The sequence below is a fragment of the Saccostrea cucullata genome, unplaced genomic scaffold (genome assembly GCF_032062105.1).
Source record: "Saccostrea cucullata isolate Sc308-1 unplaced genomic scaffold, CSIRO_AGI_Scuc_v1 ctg302, whole genome shotgun sequence".
NCBI classification, from domain to species: Eukaryota; Metazoa; Mollusca; class Bivalvia; order Ostreida; family Ostreidae; genus Saccostrea; species Saccostrea cuccullata.
The window spans coordinates 126,448-151,695 of NW_026923913.1; the positions used below are offsets into that span (position 1 = coordinate 126,448).

Below are 25,248 nucleotides of genomic sequence, written 5' to 3' on the forward strand. Positions count from 1 at the left end.
AATGTAAATTTAAAAAGATCTAGAAAGAAAATTAGTCAAAATTGTTAAAAGCAGTCATAAAAAAATTCTTGAAATTGTTCCGTCTTTTTTTTTATTGGGCAATGAAACTTCCTGTAATTTGGTAAGAGGTGTCCGTAAGATTTTTTAATAAATACTATACCTATATATAATGACTTCCTCTTCAGGAGAGTATATTTTAACATGCTGCTATCCATAACAGGCATAACAGGATTGTTGTACAATACCCTTCCATTACAATTCGTAGATTTCTTTATCATAAATCTTAAAGCCATATATGGCGTATGTACAATGAAAATTATTAGACTAAAATTATAAGAACTTATCATTTGTATGATTACTTCATATAAAGATAGAACTTTTCCGTAAATTACAAAATCTAAGTCAGTTGCGTTATAAAGATATCACAATTTAATTTGGACTCTCGGAATTTTCTCCGGCTCGGAAGAAAATACAAAAGATTTAAATAATACATTATAGAGAAGATAAAATTGTAGTATTAGGTGAAACGAGGTGTTCTCCGTGTTCAGAATTGTATGAAAAGCTTTAATTTAAATGTATTAACTATATTTCTTTACTTAATTTTGTATTTTTCAAAAATACATTTTTTGATCAGTTACGCCATATATGGCTTTAATCTTGTTCTACATCGACAAAGTGTGGTAAAAGTTAGTTGAATGTAATAAAATGTAAAACAAACAGCATAAATTGGATTTTTGTTGTATTTGTAAAATATCCTTGCATACATTCTCAAAATAATCATGTTATACCCAGTATGTACGAATATACATGTATATAAAAGTTTCTGAAAAATGCCATGTACATAAAACAACATACAAAGTTTTACAAAACACATATGAAAATAAAGTTCTATATATCCAGCACGTGGCATCGGGGGAAAGCGGGGAGGGGGCTAGTCCCCATTTTATCCACAAATATCGTTTACTGTTAAAAATGTAGTTTGAAAGGCTGACCCAACCCACACCCTTTTTACAATAGACAACTAACAAGGCAGCGTATAAAAGTATGAAAAAAATGGCACCGAAAGAAGATCACCACCTCCTCGGATACGATTTTGTCCCTCTTCTACTTTCAAAACGATGCTTCATCTACGTCACAGATGTAAATAAGATCATCACTTCCACTACAAGTAACAGAAGGAATATCAGCTTTGGTATCAATATAACGTGTTAATTATTCTTTCAAATTAAATCAGGAATTAAAATTATCCCTCTCTCCCTTTTTCCCGTATATACATGATATATGTGAACAAAACATGGTTTTTTTCTTTCTAAAGCAAATTGTACATGAATGCATATACATTCATACATTTTAAAATTTTATTTATTTATTTATTGAATAACACCTACACAAACATTAAATTATACCTTTAAGGTCAAGATCTGGTAAATGAAAGGTGCCTACAGATTTAGCAAACTTGAGATATAAAATCGTAAACAAGATGAAAAACTTTATTTTAAACTGTCATTTTCAATGAAAAGTTAAGAAAACCAGTCATGAATATGGGAGTTTTTTCCGTATTCAACAAAGGAAATATATCCATATTGCATACAGTCTCTCGGAAAACGGTAATTAGTATGTACATAGCCTCTTCTTTAAATCGATATCAAATTTAATATTATAGGTATCCGGTTTACTTTTCATATGATTTCAAATTGAATGACATGAAAATACCACATTTTCTACATAATTCTGCTAAAGCCGTAAAGTACGGGAAAAAGAAAGTTGAAATTGATTATGAATTCATAATGGATCTAGCACCAAAAAATTAGTCTCAAGTTATTTACTAGATCTTGACCTTTAAAAAACTTAAGCCGTCGGCCACACTTAAAATTATTATTTTTTCCCATATATATATCTAACAGGGACTTTACATGTTCCTGCGGTAAATTCTTTCATATGTTTATATTTTCCCTGTTTAAAAAAAATATATGACCTAAAATGCACCAATAAGAATATTTCAGAAGCTGTTCATGAATTTTAACTGCACTACATGTTAACCAATCTCACAAGATTTTTTTTTTTGCTAATTTCAATTGTATGCATTGGTTTTTTTTCTTTTAAATCATTCAAAACAAAAGTACATCATATGTAGTTTCCTCGAGGTATAAAAAGACAGATAAAAATATATATATTTCAAGTCAAATCATGTTATACAGTAGAAATAAAAAGAAAAAAGGCACAGTGACTACTGTACATTTCCAGTAAGGAAAACAATATTATTATGCATCTTTTCCCTATATTTGTTGGCAGGGTATACTCCAAATAATTTTCCTCCTGAATCCTGAATTAAATTGATATGTAGAACTGAATCCGTTCCGACTAAATTTAAAAAAAAAAAAAAAAATATATATATATATATATATATATATATATATATATATATATATATATATATATATATATATATAAATTTAAACTCTTGATATTCTGGCGGCTTCCTCGGCGGACCTATTACTGCTGATCCGCGCCTTTATTTTGGCTGTTTGAGGCACGGAAGCTTGTGTCAATTGTGTAAAATCTGGAGGTGGCGGGAATTCGGCGGAAATCTCTTCCGGCGAAACACTCCCATTATGCGAATGAATTCCTGCTGTCGCTGCTTTTCGATGAACTCCACCTGGAGAACTTTGAGAAAGAATTTGGTCGGAGGGCGACACAGTCCTTAATATTCCCCGCGGTGGAGAGGAGATAGGTCTTTGACCTGAGGATGAAGAAGAATGAGTGGGTGAAGCTAAAGGTGACACAGTTTGTGTAACTGGGTCAATATAAGGGAGCATGCGCCCTGTCTTTGGTCCTGTAGGTGACGGCGTTCCACTGTCATTGGAAGTCTGTCCATTGACCAACATTGAGCGTGTGATCCCCATTTTAGGGACAGTTGGGGTGTTCGCTCCCCCGCTGTCGAGAGAGGAACTGCTGTTGTATTTCCGTGGCGGCGGGTGATCTCTCGGGGGTAATTCAGGACGAAATTCCTGGCTTTCACTCGGTCGTTTTGTTCGCCCTCTTCCGGCACTTTGGTCTAACATATCAGGGTTAACGCCTGGGGGGTACTGTGAGAGTGGGGAGTAGTCCAAGCGATTGACTCGGGGTGAATTCCCGGACCCGTCAGCTAGGTGATTGTAACTTTCTCGGAGAAATGCCTGATTATCATGACCTCGCAGCCCCGAGGATCCGTCGTTACTGGGGATAACAGAGCCATTGGAATGACCTGGATTTTGAAAAGTGATTCCATTTCCGCTTTGTATTGGGTTGGACACAGAAAAACGGTCTTCGTTGACATACATAACTTTTGGCTTATTTTCCAAGACACGTATCCGTAAATCTACAAAGAAAATTAATGCTAAAATAATCTTGAATTTTTCGGTGCTTTCATAGCACCTATATGTGCAAAAAGCATTATATTTGCAAAGAATTGCCTACCTAGGTACCTAAAAACGTATCTTAATTTATTATACTGTAGATCACTATATTTTCGCGACACCTTATTTTCGCGAGATATTCATTGACTCTCGATCAGCGAGACATAAATTTTTACGAATTTTGGTTACTGCTCTATATAATCCTACGGAGTACTATTTTATAGCGAGAATTAAATTTTCACGAGCACATTCTGTCGCGTAATTACGCGAAAAAAAAGTTCTCGCGAATAAAAAGTGATTTACAGTATGTTATGTTTTCTAGTTATACTTTAATGCATAATCATCAAACTTTGCCAAGCATATATATTCAACCTGTATAGAGAAACATGGAAAATTAATTAACAAAACAGCGACAGAGCAAACATGGACCACTAAAACATATTTAAAGGTGGGATCATGACTTGCCATGGAGGAGAAAACATCCCTTACAAACCAATCACAGCCGCCGTGTGCTCCTTTTCATGATCAGAAAAAAAATACCAAAAGTCTGTAAACTATTAAGTGTAAAAATTATCACCTAAAAATAAGTATGAAAAACAGACAGAATTTCGAGAATTCATTGTTCTAAGCCACCAATATCATGCAGTTACCGGGTATATTTAAATTCTTGAATCAAACGAAGAATTAAGCCCTTGCCAAGAATTACAACCCGCAACATCATACTCATAACTGAATATAAATTTCTGTTGAATATTACATTTGTACTCTGTGTGACTGTCATCACTTGATTAATTATCAAGGTCAAGAATTACAAAATATGTTTAAATACCTTTCATTTTGCTTTTGAAGTATCTGGTTATGACAATCAGTGATAAAATGAAAAGAACGAGCAAAGTGCCGATTAAGATGATAAGAATGATCTCGGCCATTCGGAACGCTTCTGGTTCAGTCTCTGTGGTCACTAGTGGCGCATTAGTGGTCACTTTCGCAGAGGAGAGCACACAGTGTGAGCATGTGTCCGCCGTACAACCAGCTCTTATCGCCCTTGGATTGCCGCTGATGTTGTAAAACCGGAAACCGGAAGTCAGGGTCAGTTGGTCATTTCGGTACTCACCAACCTTTTAAACAGAAAAAAGGCTTGTATTTTAATACATACTGGAAACTTAAAATAGCAAGATTTATTTTTATTTACGATATTATTTTTTTAATGTCCTATGTGTAAGGAACCTTTGCTTAAGGAATTTCTACCCTCGTAATTTTATAGGTTCAAAGTTCAAAAACTGCATTTATTCTCATTCAATATACTTTAAACTTTCCATTTATTGCAAAAAATGTATATGTCACCATATTATTTAAGATGTGAAACATAAATAAACAGAAGTGCATGTCAACATAAAAATTGTACATTTTTTGTAAACATTATTGAGAAAAATATGTAAAAACTGGTTAAAATACATAATTCTAATGCTGAGTGTTCCTAAATACTTCCTACTTAAAAGATACTTTTGAATTGTGAATATCAGGTAAACTATTTTACAGAAAAGCCAATGCCTGAATGAAGAGACCTTAGAAGGAGTTATTGCCCTTGTAAACATTTTTTAAAGATTGAATAATTGATTAAATATATAAAATATGCATTTTTAAAATTCTTTAACTAAACAATATTTATCATTACACCTATTGTAAAGTATTCTTCCAAGAGATATTTTTCTATAAGGTATGAATTTAAACTAATAACAGTTTTTGCAAAAACCTATGACATCATAGGAGGGTGGAATTACCTTAAATTTCAGCATTTCAGTAAAACAGCATTTCTACATAGAATTAAAAAATCTCAGATTTTTCTTGAAAGGAAGTCATAGTGAATTTAGAATCACAGAATGAAATCTTATCATGTAAATGTAAAATACTAAATAGGTTTTAAATAGATCCTCTTATTTTATGAACTTTTATAGATTTTGATTTTCCTGATTAAGAAGCGGCGGGTCGTCCTAAAAAAACCAATGGTTCGCTATACCTGTCTGTACTGGTAGGATTTGATGTCGTTCTTCTGTATGTTGAGAATCTGGAATCCTACATTTCCATTCCGTCTGGAGTTGAACACAGAGAAGGCCGACCCAGCTACTGTTAATTCTACATTCTGGATCTCGGTAACTACCTCATCTACGTGACCTTTTATGTTTTTACACGGGAAACTTACTCCCATACATAGTTTATCCTTCACTTTTTCCATAGCAGTTCCCACGGCGTAGACAGCGTTCATGACGTGTACAATGCGCTGATTTTTCAGGAATGTGTTCAGATTTGTATCGGTGAATTTCTTGTCATCGGGACAATCGACGTCCTTAGTCTTGTCAAACATCCCAGGAGGATTGCAATTGAAAAAGTTGGCCCAGAAGTCCCTGAACCAGTCATTACTAGCCTCAACATTCGGTTTGAGAGAGGCTAAATAAGAACCGAAACCATCCACGGTCGACCTAGTCTCGAACTTGGACGTGATTGAACCCTTCACAAAATCCCCAAACTCATCTAGAATATCTTGTCTCTCGCCCCAGTCTTCACTCGCCAGGAACACAACACTGTTATAGTTGTCTTTCTTCATCTTCTCCAACAACGACTTTAAACGGACATCCGTACCAAAATACAGAAACACATCAGAACCGGTTCTCTTCATTTCATCGATCACATCAAACAAGTTATCCTCGCCTTCTTCAATCTCAATAGCTTTGCCAATACAAATGTCACTCTCATTGGCATACTGCTTCAAGAGTTCCTTCCCTTTACTTCCATAATTGTTGTTCACGTACAGAATCCCACCAATGTATTGCCATTTGAGGTGTTTGGCTATTTCTATCATCGCTCGGGCCTGATCCACGTCGCTGGGAACTGTCCTCAGGAAATACGGATAGTTGACTCGGTCATCCAGATCTGGCGATGATGACGCATAGCTGATCACTGGAATACCTAATGACGTAAATTGAAACGTCATGGGAACAGTGACGCCACTAGCTGCCGCTCCAATCACTGTGACAATCTTATCAGGGTCAACAAAGTTTCCTCTCCCGTCTGGAATTTTTAGTTTCCCAGACAAGAACTGAGATAAAATTAGTGATATCCTGTTGTGACTGTAACAATCATCAAACGCTAGAGCACTAAAATCCATGCTCGTCCTTTGATTGATTTCCTTGACTGCAAAGAAGAAGGCCTCCACAGCTAAGACAAAGTAAGACCATGTGTTTAATTCTCCACAACTGTAAGTACTCGTGTCGTTAATCGTGTGAAGTGGAAATATTCCCAGAATAATAGCCTGACTTTTATTTCCGCCATAATAATAACGGTATGGGATTTCTGGTTTCATCTGACAATTCTCGCAGACACGAGAACAAGACGAGAATGAGTATGGGGATAATAAAGAATTGTTCACTTGTAGTGTTTGATTGACAAACTCCCCAACCTAAAGGCAAAAAACAGGAAAAAAATTAATTGTTAAAAACTATCTTGCTCCAGTTTTATATTTTAAAATGTATAAATGCGTATGGCTAACTAAACATTCGTTTATTATGTACTTAAGTGTCAAACAAGAATAGAATTGAATTGAAAGGAAAATTGTTTTGCTTGATAATATTAATAATTTCAACATTGTCAGAGAAAATTCAAATTATGCTAAAATGTTAGATGTTCTTTAATTCTATACTGTTCTAATGTTTTAGTACGAGACCTTTACAAACTGTCCATTTCTGAAGACGTTGATGTCGTATAATGCCGTAGATTCTGAGGCGACATAGTCTCCGTTTGCAGTAAATTGGATTCTTCTGTCCTGCTCAATCAGTTCCTTTGGTTCCTGAGAAGCGTTCAGTGAACTATAAGAGAAGTCTACAGTTTTCAATTTCTGTAAAAAGTTAGGCTGCAGATACTCTTCAAAGCCGTCGCACATTGCTGTATAACTCTGACATTTCTCCTTGAACACATCATTAAAAGCTGTTGCCATAGCAAACACTGCATCCACTACAGGGCGAACATAGTCCAGTCGGTAACTCTCCTGAGCCTCGTTTCCAACTTCATTCAACAATCTCTCGATTGGATCACTGGAAGCTGAGTTCTTATTCCGCCATTTTTCTTCATAGTGATTTCTGGCCCCTATGACTGACGTCGAGGCTGAGGAAACAGATATGTAACCACTAGAAACATCCTCAAATGCACTGAAAACGTCTTCACTTCTTCCAACAAAATCTGTCATTATCCAAATCAACTCACTGAATTTGTTATCCAATCGAAATCGACTCAATAGTGATTTGATCACATTCTTGTTTCCAAAGTAGATGACACCTAGTCTTTTATTTTCAGCACGATTCTGCTGTTGCTCTAGGTTGTTATACAAGTTTTGTCTTGTAATATCCGAGCTGAAATCTTCGGAGGACCCTACACTTACCACGACATCAACACAAATGTTATGAGACTTTGCTAAAGCCTTAATTTCATTTATCCCACTGAAACCATAATTGTCATTTGTATGTATAGCGGCCACATACGTCCATCTCAGCTCCAAAAGCAACTGAACAATTGCCTGCAATGCAATCGTAATTATTCCAAATCAACATTAGCTTTGTAATAGAGGAAAACATTATTTAAATCGCCCGAATCTCTAGTTTGCTTTATTAATTTTCAAGTGAGCTTGTATTATTCCAAATTTCAAATTTAGAAATATTGAAAAAGGGCTCCCTTTTCTTTCCTACCTTGACCTGTTCTGTGTCACTGGGTGTTGTCCGCAAGAAGTTGTCATAGTTGCTGAGCTCCGGGAGAGAAGCAAAGGGGCTCAGCATGGGTATTTTGGTTCCGTCCAGTAGCTTTACAATGCTGGAGGACGTCTGACTCCTTGACGTACCAAGGATGCCTTCACAATGAAAGAATGATCAATTAAGAAGAATCATTTTCAAATATAAATATAATGTTCGTACAAGTGAATATAATACTAGTAAGTATAACATTTATTTATTGGTAAAAACTGGAAAACAAGGTCTGTTTTATGTTAAAAAATATAGAAACACATTTGTGCCTGAAGACAAAATAAGCATTGTCATGTTATTCAAATTGCTGTTCAGGTAAAAGAGACCATGATCCTGTTATGAAAAACCTGGTCTGTGCGAAGAGTGCTAGAAAATATATATCTAAGTTGGAGGAAGTCCAGCTACTGGATACTTTAATCAGCACAAAAACAAAAAAAGAGCTGAGAAGGACCTTGTTGTTGACACTGCTAGTTATATTAGCATATGGATGCTCACTTGAGGATAGTGTTGTCGACATAGTAAATCAGTACAGGGCTATCTACCTAAGTTTAGAATGGTCCTGTTGTCGACACTGATATTTAGTACAGAGCTATCTACATACGTTTGGCATGGTCCTGTTGTTGACACTGCTAATCAGTACTGGAGTGCTTACCTAAGTTGGGAATAGTCCTATTGCTACCACAACTGGTCAGCAAAGATGGGAATTCTGCACTGACTGCATTCATTGCGCTGTATGTGCTGAGCCTATCTAAGCCACAATCGTCATATATATCAAATCCTACAAAGCAATCCCAAAGCATTTCAGATTCTTTAATACAACTTAATATTCATCAAATCCCACTTACTGCTTAAAACTGATCAAACTCTAAAACACACTGTAACCGTTATTAAAAGCAAAACCTACAACATAACGTACAAATCGAATTCTAGACCAAGGTGTCATCACATTTAATAACACAGTTTGATATTCATTAAATCCCACTAGATGGCATTATGCACATGAAATGTAAGGTAGGATCAGGAGCCATGGAGGAATAAACATCTCATTTCGAATGATCACATTCGCCATGAGCTCCTTGTCATGATAGGGCAAATAGAAATATCCGTAGACAATTCAGTGTAAAAGTAATGCTTTGACATCTTGCATGCACGAAAAGCGTCAACATTCGATTTTCTGATAAATTGTACTTGCTGACTTTCATTGCATTGACCATAGAATTAACAAAATACTGACTTTCCATGAGACTGCTTACAGCCTTGTTTCATGAACTTATTTGTAAATAATTTGTCTCATTTTAGAAATACACCATCGATATCACCTCATACATCAACACTACGTGGAGAAAACAAGTTCTACATGTATAAACGGAAATTAATGATTACTACAAAGCTTTACAGGGTTACTATAAAGGTTTAATAGATAGAAAAGATGAACAGAAAATTAAATCTACAGTAGTATAGTTGGTGTTTACTGGTCGGATACCAGGAGAGATTTGAGAAAATTATAGTTGGGAAAATATATTTATAGAATTCAACAATTAGAACATTTTCCTTAGTTATATTTTATAGTTTTATACTTAATATAATGTCTAATATATTGTACATTTTTATTTTGATAGCGATTTTATCATTACAGCTTTATAAATACTTAACAGGCAGATCTTCGGTACACCGGACAGTATTAAACAATATACAGCAGATTTTTTTTTCTTGTAGTAATTAAGATGATAATTTTATCAATGAATTGAATTAAAAGTTTAAAACGATAAACATCTGTGATACGTGGTATAGAATTAGAATAATTGTTGAATAATTGATATATAAATAAATATTGATTTAAGTGAAAATTTTACATTTTCAGCACCGGCCTCTAAAGTATTTCTCATTTTTAACAACATATAATTGTGATTAAAAAATTTGAAATATTTTAGGAGCAAGTTTGACATTGACGCTGACCTTGTATCGTCCTCTTTGTATTTTGAAATAAACGTAAAATAATCCGTGTCCCATTTAAAAATATTATGGTATAAAAATATTATACCATATTGACATAAATATTGTAATACCTTGGTAGTATAACGATAGATTCGTGTCCGTAGGAACCTGGTGGCACTTATTTTGCCGATATATAGAATACTTTAGAAAACATAACTACATATGTAGTTATATGCAATTGTGTCCTCTCAATAAAAACCTTTCCTGGCCTTTTTATGTCCCCGGCTTGAAAAGCTGGGGGGGGGGTATAGTGATAGTAAATGGGGGTTTCCATCCGTTTTGAACGCTTTTGGGCACATGTAACGCATCTCTTATCCACAACTCCTCTGATTGAAATTTAAGAGACTTTCAAAGAATCTTTGTTACAAAGTGCTTTTGTGCATCTTCTATATTATACTTTTTGATCGGACACATTTTTTTGATTTTCCATGGCAAAACAAGGACAATGCCATTTATTCTATAATATTGAAGGTACCGATGTTTAATCCGCAACTCCCCCAAAGTTACATTCTGATGATTTACTTTCAGAATTTCTTTATTACGTAGTGCCGTCCATCTCTCTGTTTTCAAACCCAGTGTGCTACAGATCTACATGTATGTTAAACTTAATTATCTTAAAATAACAGGGACATAGCATCCGGGGGGGGCCTGGGGGGGCCTGGCCCCCCCACTTTTTTCCCCAACATTACCTTTACTATAGTAAATGTTCAATGAAAGGACGGTTGGCCCCCCCCCCCACTTTTTACGATAGTATAGTGATGTCAAGGATTGTAGGGAAAAAATTAGAAGTGATAGTAAGTTGGCTTCGAAAAAGTTGGCCACTAACCCACCCCCCCCCCCCCCACAAAATAGGATTTTCGAGTTTGGGCAAACCTTTAATTTTCGTTTTTTTTTTTTTTTTTTTTTTTGCTTGTCAACTTTTTCAGGCAAGTAAAACAAATTTTTCTATGGTTGGCCCCCCCACTTTCAAAAACGATGCTACGTGCCTGAATAAAAATCTTTTGATATGCAAATTCTTGAATTAAAAGGAATCCTCATAAGATTCGTTAGTTAAGGAGTATCGTGTTTTTTTAATTGGTGGACAGATGAATGAAAAAAGAACAAATGAATTTTAGTGCAGATTTGAATGCCAAAGATACAATTATCGACACACTGGAGAAAGGTATGTACTACGATCTACTATAGTCTACTGTGTCGCTGCTATCTGAATGGGGTGTTTAATTCTCGGGTGAATGGCTCATAAAGGATTTCCATACCACTAAGTCCTCGCCCATAGAAAGTCCTGTCACTCTATCCAGCTTTATCAGGGAGGCGATCTTACTTTTTATAAATGTTCAGAATATCTGAACAGAGCATAAGTTATTTCATTACAGTTCGGTCTTACTTTAACGACATTTTATTAATGTAAAGATAACTTAAATGTTACAAACTCGGAGATAATGGCTCCACATAGATAATTTGATAGAAATCAATATCTGTAGGAACAGCCAAATATAGAATTGTGTTTTTGTATGATGAATTTTGTCATAAACACAAAAGTAGTGGGCAAATTGAATGATTTTCAGAACAGCTAATGTAACAGAATAAGATACGTATCTCAAAGTACACGTATTCTTCAATTTCTGCTTACATTTTAAGATCATTACTGTGCATGTACACATGATTAACCTCTTTCATGGTGAAAAGTAAACAGGAGATAATATGCAATTAGATGCAGTGTAAGGTGTTGTTCGTAGGCGGTTCGTATATGTAGATGTAACAGGAAAGCAGTTTGTATAAATTAATTTTGTCGTTTACTGAATTTTATTTGAAAATTGAAATACGTAAAAAAGAAAACACGGATCAAATATTTCACCTGACTATTTTTTCAGCATTACATGGATTGTATTATCATGAATTCAGCATTACAAGGACAGCATTATTATATGTTCAATGTCACAATGATTGCATTATTATGTACCCAATGTTACAATGATTACATTATTATGTACCCAATGTTACAATGATTGCATTATTATGTACCCAATGTTACAATGATTGCATTATTATGTACCCAATCATTGTAACATTGGGTACATAATAATGCAATCATTGTAACATTGGGTACATAATAAACAATGATTACATTATTATGTACCCAATGTTACAATGATTGCATTATTATGTACCCAATGTTACACTGATTGCATTATATTACAACACGTACAAGGATTGCATTATTACATGTATGTACTCAATTATACAGGGATTGTATTCAATGCTACACATTCAGTATTACAGCTTGGGATTACGTACCTAAAGACAGAATCTTCAGATAACCTGCAGAGTTGATGACATTGACGGCCCATTCTATTGCAGCCAAGTATTGAACTGCATTCTGGGATACTTTATAACATTCCTCCGTCCTCGTGCTCTGGCGGATGCTGCTCACTACGGCAAACCGCACCTGCGCAGTGGGATTTATAACCAGAGGATTCGCATGACATTGCTGGTAACAGGATACTGGGACAAACACAAAACAAACCAGGAAAATAAGAACGAACAAAAGGAATTGCGTCATAGTGTGCATCAATTAAGAATCTCTCTCGGTAAAAATCTCATCCCAATGTTTTACTGGGATGGACGTTGTACTTATCGCTTCCGCATTACTTGGGATACAGTTAATACAATCTAAATACAACGTACACCATCCTTTATTTCAACAATCATTTGTCACATTTCTTCCTTAACGCATTGGAATAAGTCCCTCTCATATTTGCGGTAGTCTTTTGTTGTCAGGAGGAGCTGTCATTAACAGTTACTCTCAAAGATAAATTACAGGGATATTTTCATTTTGTCCTCGTACTATGTAAGATATAATCCATACCCATGACTTGTGCAATTGAGTACTCGTATTGTGACATGTCTAATTATTACATCAATACGTACAAGAATTCAGAAGACACAGTTTAATTATCTGACAGTATACACACAGAAGTTAATCCGATTTCACATTGACAGTACCGAGAAGCACAAAACGTGTAACACAGTAGAACCGAACACACAGGTACTCAGTGTTAGAATCCAAATACGAAAAACCTGGGTTCCTACCGAGTACAAGAAAGGACAAACTGCGAATAAGAAGATCGACTCTCTTGTTTACGTTTTAAAAAGACCTCAGACTATTATGTAAACACAAGGCCATTTAATTAACTCCATCTTTAGCTCATTAATTAATAACAACACACACACGATCCAATATTTGTTATACATATATACACCCAATCCAGTATATGTCATAAATTACTTCCTTAGATCCGCGTTCTTGTGACCATTGTCTGTCTACAAGTACTGGACATCACAGAAGAAACAGTTAAGATACACTAAACAGGACGGAATCAGACTGATCGTCTGCCAAACACGAGGTCACGGGTCCATCATTACAGGATCATTATATCTTACGCGCGGTCTCTGTACCTTCTGCTGAAATCACTCATCCTCAACGCCAAAACAAAGCAACATTTTAAAATGACAACAAAAAAGATGTCATCATATCGCCACTCTCGCTATATACAGGTAGATAACATTTTGTAAACAACAGGTAAGTCTTGTCCTGCCACCTGTTGTAGGGTCGGATCAATATATTGAACTTCAGAAATTACAGACGTGTGTTGCTTCAGACTTCACTTCGCGATCATCTTTTTCCCCTGAGAATAGGTCATCCGTGAAGTTGAAAAGGATTGCATTCCGTAGAATAAAGCAATCATCCATATATGCATTCATAACTGATCAGTCAAGCGTGACAGGGGAGCGTATCAAGACATTTAAGTGTCAACACATCGCACACTTCACACAACATTCCATTTTTGACATTCTTTTTCATTACCTTTAAATTTCTAGTCGAGTTTATCTTGAATTTATATCTACAAAGTACACAAAATAGTGAATGACTTGATATCTCTAAACCAATTAGCCGATCCTTGGTCGATTTTTAAATGGACTACAGCTTATACACTACTGTTTGCTAAACTTGGTGCTCAACAGGAGTTTGTTAATGATAGTTGTATTCAATTTATTAAAAAAAAAAAAAAAACTATGATACAATTTTTTACATGAGACAATCAAAGTTGTTTTTTTTTTAAAGTATTATAAATTTGTATTATTGAGGTCTGAATTCTCAAAGTCGGAGTGCATATTAAGTGTATACTATCAAATTAAAAGAATATAGATCTGCATGTATTCGGTAATAAAAATTAAAATACATCTATCTGTGTATGTAAATTGTCATATATGTAGGTATTCTATTTTGTTTTGGAATTTTTGTACGCATTTCATATGGTATACACTATACGATGCAATTATTAATAAGTAACTTATAAATTATATTTTCCTCTTTAATTTGTATACTTAAAATGATAAATAACTTCAACAAATGTAATTTAGGATATTATGTCCAACAACCCCAAGAATTGAAGGGGGGGGGGGGCTCCACCATCAAATCCTACTTTGGGGTTATTGTTTTTTTTTTGTTTTTTTTTAATGTACATATATTCCTTTTTCGCTAAAAATGAAGATAATTTTTTTTTTAATTTTTCATATTTATTTATTTTCATTTTTGATTTTTTTTTTTATTTTATTATTATTAGTATGAGTAGTTTTTAAATACAAAACACAAAGGGCTACTGTCCATGAACCATGCATAGAAATGAAAAAGTATTGCGGGAATTAAAATTCTGTTCGATATTTTTCCTATATTAGCGTGCAAGCACATGTTTCCGTGTGTTTAAAGAGATGATGAGATGAGGACTTAGTTTTTCTGGTGCAATACTCCTTTGATCTCTGTCTGATTGGTATCTGATTAGGTAATAAGTATTTTTAATTTATAAGATGCATACGTCTTTGTACAATAAGCGTATATTTTTGTTGTCTAATCCTCTGACCATAACACCTGACCCATGCAAGCTCAGCTGCAGAGAGTAGCGTTCCCGCTTGAAAAATGGGAGGGTTTATATTGATCGGGATGCCCGTCCGTCTGTCTGTACGTCCATCATCCACAACTCCTCTTATGTAATTGAATGAAATTTAATGAGACTTTCACAGAATCTTTTGTTACATAATACCGTTGTGAACTCCTATTTTACTTTTTGACAGGTCTGGTACAATCACTTGATTTAGATACGTATCTTGATTTACCTACTTAGCTTTATTAACCTACCTGAAGTAGCTTTATTTAGCTACCAAATCAAACTTATTTCTTAAACTGTGAAAAGTTGCGCATTAAAATAGCTAAATAAAGCTACGTAGCTAAATCTACTGATTGTACTGGACCTGATTGAACACATATTTAAGGTTTCCCATAGCAAAACATGGACACTGCAATTCTTTCTATAATATTGAAGGGTACACATCTCTTATCTGCAAATCATCCTATACCACTGAATAAAATTTAATTATACTAAAATCAAAGATTCTTATGCAATAATGCCATATTGTGACCTCCTGACACTTTTTGATCTGGCACTTATTTTGGGTCTCCCAGAGCTAAACAAGGATTTAAATTAATATTTATAAAGATAAGGGAGCTCAAGGCAGGGGGAGGGGTATCATTTAGTCAGCTCAGTGCTCACAGTACAGTGGACCTCTAGTTTAGTCTTAATTTATCCATAACACTATGTATACAGAACCATAATGCAAACAAAAGGCAATTTACAGCACAAGAATTTCTGCACATGTAAAGGATCTATTTCTGGAACATTCCAGCTTTGGTCAATCATCAACCCTTCCCTCCCTAATATGGAGCACATTTTAACCATTTATGTATATTATATTACACAGCTGTATATTTTTTCCACCTCTAAACTGATCAGTTGGTGCTTTGCTTAATGTGTTAAATAAGTTTTTAAATTAAAATCAGTAAATACAATTGCTAATAAGAACCAAACATTATTTATATTTTTGAGAATAACAACTTTATTTTTGTTGAATCAAGTAAAACATGTAAAGTGTTATTTTATATTACAGATGGGAACTGTTGGTACAAATGGGAAAAACAAAGAAACTGCAAAAAAGCGAGAAACCCAGTAAAGTTAAACATTCCAGCACATTTAAACCACACTCTAAAAAGAAGTCAAAAGGGGTTAAGAAAGGAAAGGGTATTAGCAGCTCCTTGCTGGAAAATGTGTTGGATAAACAAGAAAAGTTTTATGGTAAAAGAAAGACAACTTCTGCAAAACATTTGAAGAAAAAGAAAAATCAAAACTTACTAGCTTCAGAAAAAGTAAAAAAATCAGGACAAAGTGCTTTCGATGTGTTGCGAGCGGGTGTGTCAGAAGAGACAAGTCAGGACAATATTCGTACTAGTGAGCCCCAAGTGGAAAGGAAAGGTCCGGCTGAAGATAAACCAAAGAAAAGTCTTGGTAGTAAAAAAAGTAAAGGGAAACCCAGTGTGTTGAGACAAAATTCAGCAGGGCGGGATATAGAGACTTCCAGTGGAGCCAGCTTACCTGATAAGAAAACTTATAGTAGTGTACACTTCATAGGTGTGGACATTCAGTGTCCTGATCCCGAGGCAAGAGAGGGCAGCAGAAAGAGGAAAAGAAAAGAAGACACAAAACTACATCAGACGGGGAAAACAAAGGAGTCCTCTGAACAGAAAACAAAAGGTGAGCAACAGTTCAGGTGATTTAAAGATGAAAAAAAGAGCATTTCGCCATTAATTTGTTTGTATTTTTTGTCTTTAAAAAAGAGTTGATGGATAAAGAGAAGAAAGAAAGAGTTATATTTAAATATTAATGATAGTATATGTGTAGTAAGTTTGTGGGACAGACAGGTTTAAGGTTATCTTAATGTAAAGTAGACATGATTTTTCACCAATATTTTACAGTTCTCATTATTTTTATACACAAATGTAGTACCTTTTTTTTTTATTACTGTATTACTTATTTCTTTCAGATAAAGGACACTTAAAGAAAAAAGGAAAGAAAAGAAAAATGGATGAAAAAGAAAGCATTGCAAACAAAGAAGGGACACAAGAGAATTCCACTAAAACAAAGAAAAAGACTTTAAGAGAGTCACCCACACAGTCAGGGGCAGACAACTCTGTTGTGGAGGAGCCCTCTCTGGAGGTGATAAATCTCATCGACTCGGAATCTGAAATATCAGACAGCGATTTCTCCGTCATTGATCTCACCCTGGATAATACTGAAAACGAGGCGGTGAACTTTGAACCCACCCAAGACTTTGAAAACCTCACAGTTTCAGAGAAGAGAGAAGCTATAAATGGGGAAGAAATGAGGACAAGTTCAGAGATTTTGGTTGTAGATGGTAGGGAGAAGGGGGAAATTGTTCACAAAAATAACAGAACAGAATCAGATTGGGTGGAAGAAGGGTCAGGTCAGGAACAACAAAGGTACACAAATTTACTCTCTGGCAGCAAAGCTTACAATGTACTTTATATGATGCTTAGCAATTCTGCATACTGTAGATTGGGAAATATTCACGGTGGTTTTAATTTCGCTATGTTCGCGATTTATTAATTTTCCGTGAAATTAAATCCATCGTGAATGTTAGTTTTAGTTTTTAATTATGTTGAATTGCTATAGGAAATTTTTAATTAATTTCTCGCAGCGTGAAATTAAAACCATCGCAAATGGTACTTTTTGAGATATCGTGAAATTTTAACACCGTGGAATTAAACCAATTTACAGTAAGTCATACTGGTCAACATTACCTGTAATTGTGCAAAATAGGACACAATGCTTTGACATTTGTATTTAAATGTGTTAATAGTAAATATATATTTCAGGACTTTGGATTTTTAATTTCCTCTTAGAAATATTTTATGAATGTCATAATTTTCTTGGCAGACCTAGAGCTTTGGGGGCCTTTGATGGTCAGGTGCTTGTTGTGTTACCTAACCCCGGTGTGTACTGTTACCTGGGCAGGTGCTTCCTAAAATGTCTCCACGGAGGGGCCATGGTGCTGGGGTACCAGTTAACAGACCAGTTCCAGGCCTTCTACTCCCCCTCATGTAGCAGCCTCTTAACCATCAGCACGAGTCAGACACAGACAATGGAGGAGGATAAAGAGACTGAACCCGAGCCCAACAGGAAAAAGAAATCTAAATCAAAGAAAAAGACCAGGGAGATATTAACAGAGGAAGGGAGGGTGGAGAAGATATACACAGACTGGTTGTTACTGAGTAAGGATATGGAGAAATTACCGCGGGAGAATGTGACCATTCTGCTAGCCAGGAAGATGGAGTCCAATGTCTGTGAGTACATATCTACCTTCAAGGCATTCCACAAACTCTGGGATAACCCTGTCACTACTCAACAGAGGACACAGGACCTTGGCTCTGATGACATTAAGTTGACCTCTGTGGGACTGACCTTCATTCCTGACACTGCAGTGGTTGCCAGGCAACATGTTTCTCAGCAACAGATGGAGTTAGTCCAGAGATGGGATGAAGTTCTGAGCTCTGGTGGGTACATTTATCCTATGGACAGAATATTGTAGATCTGGATGTTTGAATTAAAATTACTTAACGTCAAATAAACATGTAGGTCAAATTTCATACGGCTGATATCTGATTTTAAAAGCCAAGCAATATAGTTATCGTTCAGTGTTAAGAAGTGATTATTAAAGTATTTTTAGTTGCTTATCAAAAATGCATACTTAACAATAATTTTACATACTTTTTTTCAGATCGGGCCCCCATAGTTATGGTAGTTGGTGGAAAAAACTCGGGTAAATCTACCCTGAACAGATATCTTGTTAATCATACTTTAAACAAGTAAGTCACTGAATATCATTATGAATCGGTAAAAGATTTCAGTATAAGTACAGTTCTATTTACAGGGAAATTTTTGCCCCTTTTATCCCTTTTGCCAGGTTTGTAAATTTAAAACATTAAGCCAAATTCAAAGAACTGTTTCTTAAACAAAAATGTGACAGGGTGAATTTAAAATGGGGCAAAATGGTTTACAAGTGTAAAAGTGCAAAAATAACACAGTATACAGTGTTTTGTTATAAGGACCCACATCAAGTGATATTGACCTCATACACAGAGATTGATGGTGGATAATTGATGAATACATGTACATCAAGTGTCATCCTTTAAGCCACTGAAAATTGGAATCTTCTTACTAGACGTGTATTAAATTATTAGAATCTTTAGAATATCTTTTAAGCTTTAGAAATAGGATGGAACATTGTTGGTTCTATTACAATCATTTTAGACATCAGAATTTTAAACAATATATTATCCTTATATTTCAGGAGGTCAGAGTTATGTTACTTGGATTGTGACATTGGGCAGACAGAGTTCACTCCCCCTGGTTGTATCAGTTTACAAGTTGTAAATACGCCACTTTTAGGTCAGTATAAATTAAAGTCCATTCCATACTATACTTAGCCTAAACTATTAATAAATCATGTAGCATTCACTGAAGGAAAGAAATCAGAGAAAAGTTGATAATGTCTTCTTACTATAACATGTGTAGCCCTATTTCATTATTATAGGTCCACCATTTACTCATCAGAATATACCTAAAATGTGAGTAAATTATTTTAATTTGAATGAACGGCTAAGTATAACATAACATACATATTTTGTGAATACATAGAGAATAATACATACCCTTTTCCATGTCACATCCTGTATCAGCCCGAGACACCAATATCAACCAGAGGTCCGAAGGCCAGAGGGCAGATATTGGTCGAGGGCTGATACAGGATGTGATATGGAAAAGGGTATGTTTTATTATGTTTATTACATTACTTATTAATAAAATACAGTACACATTAGTTGAGAAGAAAATAAGTAAATAATCATGCATGGACTTCTTACATGTAAATGTACATGGTCTATTGTCTCATACTGTTTGGGTTTGTTTCTACATGTACTTCTATTTCAAATGCGCCCGATCCGTAATTTGAAATTAAATTAGATTATCCTAACATTGAAAAAAAATAAAATTAAGAGAATGTGTAACCCCCAAAATATGTGTATGATCACAAGAACTGTTTTTTGAGGTTTAATTTTCTAGGGGTGTGATACGTACTGATCTGCATCAGCCCCACAAATCCACATCAGCCTGCAGGGCTGATATGGCTAATGTGACATCAGGCATATCGCATATGCAAAAGTCGTGTATTTATTTCTAAGTATGTAATAAATGTACATATTGCTAAATTCATGGAAAAATTCTATATTTGAAAATAATCCTAATACATGTAATGACACTAAAGATAATATTCACCCTAAAGAATATTTAAAAAAGCAACTAAAATTTATATAGCTAAATACATTTTGTCACTAGTAGAGTTTTAATTGTTATACAATATTTCATTCCATTGATTCAGTGAAAACAGACAGGACTATGAGTTATTACATTTCACTCTTCTGTTTCCAGTTGCTATTATTATGGCGGTTTGACTGCCACAGACAACCCTAACTTGTACATGGAGTGTGTCAGGAAATGTCTAATGGAGTACAGGAAGTTAGAGGAAACCAAGGAGTCCAGGCTCCCCCTGGTGGTCAACACAATGGGGTGGATCGAAGGTTAGTCAACACAATGGGGTGGATCGAAGGTTAGTCAACACAATGGAGATATGTAATAAACACAATGGTTGACCAATTATAAGTCAACCGGGTGGATCAAATGTAAGTCACATTGTGGTTGTCAACAAAATTATTGTGAATAAAATGTTGTAGCCAAATCTTTGCAAACCATTCTCAGATGCAGCAAAACTCAGTTATAACGAAGTCACTGGGACCTATGAAATTGCTTTGTTATATCCGTAATTTGTTATAACCATGTAAAGAAATTTATTTAATTTATATAGCTGGGGATCCAAGATAACTTGCTACATCCGTAAATTCGCAATATCCGTGATCGTACTAATGAGTTTTACTGTAAGTTGTGCTATGTTGGTCAAAACATTGCATTAGACTAAAGTAAGCTACAGAAGAATATATTTTATATGTAATACAAATGCATTTAATTTTCTGAATGATTTCAATCAATCAGTGATTTTCTTCTTGGTTAGATCTGGGTCTGGAGTTGTTGATCAGTGTAATTAGAATGACCCTCCCCAGTCTCCTGGTCCAGATCAACTTCAGGAACAACAAGCTGAACGCTGCTCCTCTCAACCCTGAGTTTGTCAACGACAGAATGGGCTGGGTGGGCCACTCTAGGGTAAGTATATTTAGAGGCAGATAGTGAGTAGTAGTTGAAAAGATAATAGAAATTTTGTATAACTGACTTGGAAGATATTTCTTAAGGAATCATCTAGTTAGTATAGTCAACACAATGCAAAATAATTTATGCATATAAAATTATCTCACGTTTCCCACTATCATTGATGTCCCTGGCATACCATACTATCTAGACAGTGATTCCTTATATTTCCATTTCATTGTGAAATGAAATTGTACATTTAGATTTTAAAAAAAATATAGACTAATAGATTTGAATTACATGAAGACTCTCATGCCAATTTTAATAGTCCTCACCCACTAACATCAAACGCAAAGACAGCCACATGAGATTTACCGTACATGCATATTTGACCTCCTTAGTGTCAGACACAAAGACAGACGTGCAAAAGATTTACATGCACATTAGGCCTCCTTAGCTCTTGACCTATCGACCTGCCTAATTTACATTCCGGTAAAATTATCGAGAAATCAACTCCACTAACTTTCAAAGAGTTATTTTGTCATGCATTTTCTTTTATCACAGTCTTTCTCTAAAATTAATGTTGATAACTTGATATTTGATAATTTGCTGGCTCAGAATGCAAGTTTCATTGGTAGTTACAAGTTAGAAATTATAAATCAATGAATTTGATTTTCAGATGGGTATTAGTCTGTTGGTCTGTATTTCTGTTCAAACCCTTTCTTACAATTTATGCAGCACAAGTTGGGGGCAGCATTGTTTAATTCTTTATTTGGTAAATGAAGAGTTGCAAATTCAGTACTTTTAATATTTAAGGAATTACAGTGAAAAGTGTTAAATTTCTCATTTTACTATTTTCATGTGTTTTACACTGCAATCCGACACCCTGCGGCTGCCTATTCCAACTTATTTTGTCTGCCAGTGCATGTTGGGTCAGACGTGCCTCACTGATGTACATGAACCACTTAATGTCAAATTCAAGGACATTAAAAAATGGATTTTCTGGTTAATATGATCAGGTGTAAATGACCTGTACCCTTGATTGATGTAATTTACATTGTAGTATTACAGGAGACCTTTAACCCTGATTGATTTTTTATATTGTAGTATTACAGGAGTCATGACATGCTGGGTATACTGGGAGATACAGACCACAAACTAGTCAGAATGGACTCACCCACTAATGTTGTCAGGTATTACACAGACTGTTATGTACTGGATGGAATTTTATGAATTGTATTGAGTAAACAAGTCTCGAATCTTCTTGGCTGATTGAAATATTTCTAGAAAATAGTGAATTTTTTATGAATATTTTTTACAAAATAATTTTTATAATTGCAGTTTAAATATTTAAATTTGATAATGAAATAAAATGAAAATCAAATCGCTACTGTTTTCTAGAACTTTCTTCCAAGGCAAGTTATAATTTCTAATATTTGAAATTATTATATTTAAGATGTCACAATCATTGGAAACCATTTGAGCTGCGTGATCTCGCGGTGATCAGTTACATGAGTTCCACACTCAGTAAGGACTCGAGCCTGAGTCTGGAGACGCCCTACGGAGTTCCCTGGGAGGACGTGGCTATAAATATCTGTATGAGGGGAATTCCCAGGGAGGAGTGGATGTCCGCAATTAATGCCACCATTGTAGGTCTGGCTCAGGCGGACTTGAGAGAGGTAACATTACAGAGAATGCGGGATACATAGAGAATCCTCTCTACTGAATATATCTGTCAATAATTCGGCTAATGCGGGATACATGTGATTGATTTTTATTGTGTGATATTATTCCAGGCAAGAAAAGAGAAGGAAGGGGAGCCATACTTTTTTGCAAGCACACCAGTCTGTTTATGTATTGGATTTGGTTTGTATTTCACAAATGATAGTGTTATATATAAATTCGGATCAAAGATTATAATAATTGGAAAAAATAGCTTTGGAAGAAATATACAATGTCCTAAGAATCTGAAAATGAAAATTGCTTATACATGGATTTCTTCCAATCCCGATGCTTCAGTATCTAAATTTTTTAACGTTATTTTGTCTTGTTTAAGTGGAAACTCATACAAATGATAACAATGTCCTAAATATTTCAGAATGAAAATTGTTTATGCATGTACATGTGTAGCTGCTGATTGATTTTGAAAGATGACAAAGTTTCTGTTCCTGAAAGAAAACATGTTGTTCAGGCCCTTGCCTTTTTATGTAGGTATGGTCCGGTCCATTGATACTGTGAAGAAGATGATTTATATAACCACACCACTGAGTCTCGTGGATCTGGTCCATGTCAACACCATCATCCGCGGCTCCAGTAATATCCCACAACAAATATTTACAGAACAAATCACCAAGGTATGTTACCAAAAGAGAAGATAATTGTGACAGACCAGACCAGGATTTGAACCTGGGACCCTGAATCTTCTGTCCAATGGACTGAGCCACCTTTGATTAACGTGTCTGATTGCCACATGTACATGTATTTTTCAGATATTAAAATGATCTCCCAGATATGTCTTGATCTGTTACTACATATGTATCTGTTGGTTAAAATGTTTCCATATGATGATTTTAGGAAGTGCGAGAGATTCCCTATGTGAGTAGAATAACATCAACCTGGGCTTCCAAGAATCCTAGACAGAGAAAGTACATCCCATCCAAATCAAGGACCACATAAAAGGAGACAAAAAGTATATACGAGCAAAAATAATTTCCCAGACATGTCATGTTGTTACATACATATATTGGTTAAAATGTGACTGAATTACTGAGGGGTTATATAAGTATATATAAGAATGGTGGTGATAACAGACTACATATGGAGAAGGAATGGGGAATAGTGGACATTACTTATTTCATGTCTAAGACACAAGCATCAAGAAAGATGAATTTACAATTAAATGTCAATTATGTTACATTCCTGCAAAAAGGTCACAATTGAGGTCACATGATCAAAATTTCTGTACCAATAGAATCTTTTTGTTATAATGAACACTCGTATCAAAAATTAAAGCCTTACCCTTGACAGTGCAACAGTTATGGGCTAGGTTAAAGTTGACAACAGACAGACAGGATTATAAAAATAATATACACTAGGGATCTCTTGATGCTGATGCATTAATAGAATGGTGGCATATTTCTGCCTCCTGCATGCAAAATGAATTATATGTCAACATACAACATAATTGTCTAGATATGCAACATATTTATATCAACATGCAAGTTCATTTTGTTGTGTCAGACATATGCAAGTAAAAATCCATACTTACGCCCGTATCTGACTTCGTAGATGCAAGATGCAACATAATTATATCGACCTGCAAGTTTTGTTAACATGCAAGATAATTAAGTTAACATGCGACTTATTTATGCCAATATGCGAGTTATATTTTTAAATAAAAGATATTTTTGCGAACATGCAAGATAATAAATTGCTTTTCAATTTACATATCTTGGATATTAAACATAAATTTCTTGTTTGTTTACATAAATAAGTCACATGTTGACATAATTATCTTACATGTTGACATAAATAAGTGACATGTCTACATATATATATTGTATCTTGCATCTACGATGTCAGATGCGGGCATTAGTATAATGCTTCTGAATATGACATTAATATGTTGCATGTGTACCTAATTACCTTGCATGTTAACATAATTTATCTTGTATGTATGGACCAGAAGCATGCCACCATAAAAAGTCATAGACAAGATATCAAGTTTTATGGTGCTGAGCTTATTCGCCAGAAATGAAGTGAAATAATTATCACAATGATTTAAAGTTCGCAGAAAAATCATGAGGATACTATTAGTTAAATTTGAAATACTGTAATTTACTCCATTTTCTACTAACAGTATTTCAACTAACGGTATTTTCAGCTCACAAGAGCTGAAATGTCATGATCGCA

General features: G+C 34.9%; 2 protein-coding genes across 2 annotated transcripts; one reads left to right on the forward strand and one right to left on the reverse strand.

Annotated features, from left to right (window-relative positions):
* Positions 1 to 2,415: 2,415 nt before the first annotated feature.
* LOC134265243 (uncharacterized) lies at positions 2,416 to 14,078 on the reverse strand. The gene is made up of 7 exons (XM_062747491.1): positions 12,470 to 14,078; positions 8,832 to 8,957; positions 8,129 to 8,286; positions 7,114 to 7,959; positions 5,413 to 6,849; positions 4,225 to 4,513; positions 2,416 to 3,358 (listed from the first exon to the last, which is right to left on the reverse strand). The coding sequence occupies exons 1-7, from the start codon at positions 12,741 to 12,743 to the stop codon at positions 2,454 to 2,456; spliced, it is 4,035 nt and encodes a 1,344-aa protein (XP_062603475.1). The 5' UTR covers positions 12,744 to 14,078; the 3' UTR covers positions 2,416 to 2,453.
* Positions 14,079 to 14,924: 846 nt separating this feature from the next.
* Positions 14,925 to 24,017, forward strand: LOC134265244 (polynucleotide 5'-hydroxyl-kinase NOL9-like). Its single transcript, XM_062747492.1, has 14 exons — positions 14,925 to 15,015; positions 16,175 to 16,815; positions 17,105 to 17,561; positions 18,019 to 18,635; positions 18,860 to 18,947; positions 19,433 to 19,530; positions 19,676 to 19,709; positions 20,569 to 20,717; positions 21,206 to 21,354; positions 22,444 to 22,529; positions 22,793 to 23,015; positions 23,133 to 23,202; positions 23,548 to 23,690; positions 23,911 to 24,017. Exons 2-14 carry the CDS (start codon positions 16,194 to 16,196, stop codon positions 24,010 to 24,012), a joined length of 2,838 nt encoding a protein of 945 aa, XP_062603476.1. The 5' UTR covers positions 14,925 to 15,015; positions 16,175 to 16,193; the 3' UTR covers positions 24,013 to 24,017.
* The last annotated feature ends 1,231 nt before the right edge of the window (positions 24,018 to 25,248 follow it).